At 28.0% G+C, this 4,072-nt stretch overlaps 1 protein-coding gene across 1 annotated transcript in view; it reads right to left on the reverse strand.

The window, feature by feature from the left end:
• LOC145094958 (putative trehalose-phosphate phosphatase D) overlaps nucleotides 1-3,103 on the reverse strand; it is a 10,289-nt gene extending 7,186 nt beyond the window's left edge. Inside the window, exons 1-6 of the mRNA XM_079032914.1 lie at nucleotides 2,979-3,103; nucleotides 1,653-1,738; nucleotides 1,358-1,498; nucleotides 701-772; nucleotides 468-593; nucleotides 213-269 (exon numbers count right to left, since the gene is read on the reverse strand). Coding sequence (XP_078889040.1) covers nucleotides 213-269; nucleotides 468-593; nucleotides 701-772; nucleotides 1,358-1,498; nucleotides 1,653-1,703 — 447 coding nt within the window. The 5' untranslated portion in view covers nucleotides 1,704-1,738; nucleotides 2,979-3,103. The remainder of the gene's footprint in view (nucleotides 1-212; nucleotides 270-467; nucleotides 594-700; nucleotides 773-1,357; nucleotides 1,499-1,652; nucleotides 1,739-2,978) is intronic.
• Between the last annotated feature and the right edge of the window lie 969 nt (nucleotides 3,104-4,072).

Raw genomic sequence — 4,072 nt, forward strand, 5'->3', positions numbered from 1 at the left:
TGTAAATATCATTTATACAGTTCTATACAATATATATAACGATTTAAAAGTATTATAAATTGAATTATACTCAATGATTAAAGTATAAATAAACTGTGTTTAAGTTTCATTTTTTTTTTTCTAAATCAAACAAACGAAGCCGCATCATTTCCTCAATGAACAAAAACTTAAATATACATTACATGTTATTATTTAAATTTAGAAACTAATACCTTGTAAATTGAAGGCAGGTATTTCTGTGCTGGTTGGAAAAGCACAACTTCATCACCCTACAAAATTTAAACTTATATCAATTATGAGTTCAAGTCTCGATTGATACCTAGGTGATGATAGTTACGAGTAGTTTCATTTTACCGTTTTAAAAAATTAAAGAAAAAACAAAATGAAAAACAAAATTTAAACTTATTTATCGGAATACATAGTTATTACATATATTGACTTGAAATGAATAAATTATGCTAGCTTACATTTTTGTCAACACATTTATTATGGGAATTTGAATCTCCAACCTTGATGCACTGAAATGGAGCTGCTATGTCAAGCCCATGACTCCCAGCATAATATATGTCATCTAATTTTACAAATTCATAAACCTAAAAAACATTGAGAAATGCAAATATAAGATTTAAATGTTTTTACATTCTTAAAATTCATACGGTCTTTTAGTTTATTTTATGTGCGTCGGGTTAAAATGTTATACCTTGTCGCGGCTTCTTCCACTTATGATCGCAGTCGGAAAACAACGTGCGACTTCACCTACTACTGTTTTCATCTGCAAGCGTCAATAGCAGTTAGATAAGTATTAGAATTCTTATATGACTCTTTATTATTTTCTATAAATTTATATGCAATTGGTTTATTTAAATATATAGAAAATAGATAATATTATGTGATCGGTTCATATCGTTTTATTTTATTGTTTAGTTGGTCCTACGGCCATACAAAAGAAATATTTTGTTCTTTTTATTTTGCGTTACATTTTCTATATATTATTTGAATTTTCAGATAAAAATAATAATATATACCAAAAGTATTCTTATGTGCCGTAGGAAAGGAGTCCCAAACAATCTTCAAATTTTTATTTATTTATTTTACATATAAGCATATCCATATTTTGAAAAAAAAAAACTTGGATTTTTTAGATTGAATATCATAGACAACTTATATACATGTTTGATTTTATATTTTTAGTGTACATGATCTAAACGTGTATGTGTATATGCATATGCATAAGCACATACATTTATATGCATACATTTATACGTTTGTGTGAGTTTTCTAACATTTCATGTTAACCCGTTTATTATGTAATAATTTCGTGGAATGACTTGTAAACCCGGTTATTTTAATTACCAACCTTCTTGGACATAAAAGCTTCATCTGGATTTGGTACAATGTTGGAGAGAGTTCCATCATAATCCAAGAACACAACAATTTTATCCCCTTTGGCTTTCACAATTATTTCGTCAAATGTCTCCAATGCAGATGGATGTTTCTTCTGTGTTCATATTAAATCAAACAAAAAAACCAAACTTTTTTTACAAACCCTAATTAAAACGTTTAAAGAATCAAGATATTTCCTTTTGAACCATGTTCATCTAACATCCAATTTTCAAAATGAAGAATAGACAAAAAGAAAGAGCTTAAATTACCAGCCATGAAAGATATTCATTTTCGTTCGTTGATAATTCCAGTAATCCCATCAAAATATTTCCTTTTGATATGTAACTTTCTCTACCTGAAAAAAAAAAAAGAAGGAAAAAAAAGAATATAGTCAAAGAAAAGATGCATGGATTAATATTAAAGACCTACCTTAATTAAAGTTGTAGCTAGAAAAAGAAGCTGAACCCTTCGGACATTGTACTTCAGTATATATAGATTATATACATAATAAATATACGTGTGTGTTGTGTATGTGTCCAACAAAGATTCTTTAAAACAAGTGAAAATAGACACCTTGGCAAACCAGTCATCCTCAATGGATTCATGAAATGTTAACATATATAAAAACACGAGATTCTCCCAACGTTATGTTCCAGTGTTTATTGGCTAATTAAATTATTTATTAAAACTCGTCGCATGAAGAAGAACATTAAAATATTGTATAATAAAGAATTATAATCATTATATTTACCTAAAATAATTCATTTTGATGTATTCTTGGATGTCTTTTCTATATACATTTTAAGAAATATAGCGAAACTACAGTAAAAACTTATGTCACTTCATTATCTGCTGGCAATGTATTTTTATTACTAAAAATAAATACTTTTTATCAATTTAAATAACCCAATATATAATATTATGTAAATATGTAATATAATATTTGATTCTCAACAAGGCATGAGTTGAGCTGATCTCCTTAATGCTCATACCATGATATATAATTTACATACGACAACTACATTTAAAAAAAAAATGTTAGTGACTAAAAAAATCAAATGAAATTTGTTTTCATGAAAAGAACATTGTACATATATGTGTTTTTCTATCGGGAATGGGGAATAATTATAAGAAAACTAATGAGGGGCTTGATTAAACGGATATTATCATTGGTATATAACTAATTGAAGAACAGTTGCTTGTTAACCAATTGTTGAGGTTTAAGTTCAACTGAAAAAGAAATGTGTAGTAAAGTAGTGGATATAGTAGTGGATATAAGTGTAAACGGTTTTAAAAGAAATATAGTTAGTTTCACATACTTATATATTAATGGAATCCAAGTAATATTCACAAACAGTCATAGAGTGAAATAATCAAAGATTCCAAACAACCAATTAATTTCGATTATATTTAATAAAATAGTTTTCTTCCATAAAATATTAGGTAGGATCTTCAAAAGATTTACAAAATCTTCTTTGTTTTGAACTGCCTTACTTCAAAAAAACAAAAAAGAACTCAAAAGAAATCGCGAGAATGATTGTATTCGATTAAACTTCGAGATTCTCTCAAAGATTATTAAGAAAAAATCCGGGTACCTTATACACAAATGTGCATATAGATTTGCGTCGTCACGATCTTGATTCTTGAGCTTGAACTGTTTGCTAATCGGTTCGAGAAATCTAAGTATGTTTTGAGAGAGAAACCAAGAGTTTGGATTGGAAAGAGGGCAACAATGGTTGATCATATATAAACGTGAATGAGTGTGTTTTAGTGTTTATCATGAAAACAAATTATTTAAATATTTGTTATAATTAGTTATTTTTTTTCGCATTCCTCAAAACTAGGAGTTTTTTTAAAGCGGGTTATGGTACAATTGGCCTATATTTTATTCCATTTGTAGAATAAAATAATTTATTTTCTATTTTACATAGACAAAAATTATAAAATTGTCCATATAGTTTTTAGTTTAGAATGTGTGGTATAATTTACAAAGGGTTACAAACACATTTATTGCATTTTTTACAAACAATGTCCATGTTGTTTCCAAAAATTTGTATGAATGATCATTTTTACTAACATCTTTACTTTTTGTCTGTGAAGATATTTTCGTCTTTTCAGATAGCAAACACTGAGTTTATTACTATAGATAAATCTTAAATACCATTTATATAACATTTTCTATATTTTATATTTATGAAATTTATGTTTTTTCAACCTTTTTACTTTTTGAAATTTCACTTTGACCTTTGCATTTTTAACTTTTTAATATATATTTTTATCACTCAATTTCTAAACTCTTGTATTTATCTCTCGGAGTATATATATAATATAATTTTTCCTTAATAACTTTCGTTGATTAACTTTAAAAAACTATTTTTTACGTGTTTATGTTGGTATACACTATAAGAAACAAGATCATTACCGGCGACGTAATTAGTGGCGACACCAACTTTTAGCGGCGACTGTAGCTAAATTCGCCGTTAAAAGCTGGTGCTGCCGCTAATGCCTTGAGGCCGAATCCGCACTAACACTTTCCAGTAAATCTCAATCGTTCGATCGATGATCTAATCCAACGATTGGGGTTCATTGTCGCACAAAGTCAATACCAACGACAATTTGTTGCCGCTAAAGGTCGATATTGTCGCCGCTAAAGGTGGAATGAAAAAAACATGGTAACTTCCCTCCAGAA

This window comes from Lactuca serriola, chromosome 3 (assembly GCF_051521515.1).
Source record: "Lactuca serriola cultivar US96UC23 chromosome 3, Lser_US96UC23_V15, whole genome shotgun sequence".
NCBI lineage: Eukaryota > Viridiplantae > Streptophyta > Magnoliopsida > Asterales > Asteraceae > Lactuca > Lactuca serriola.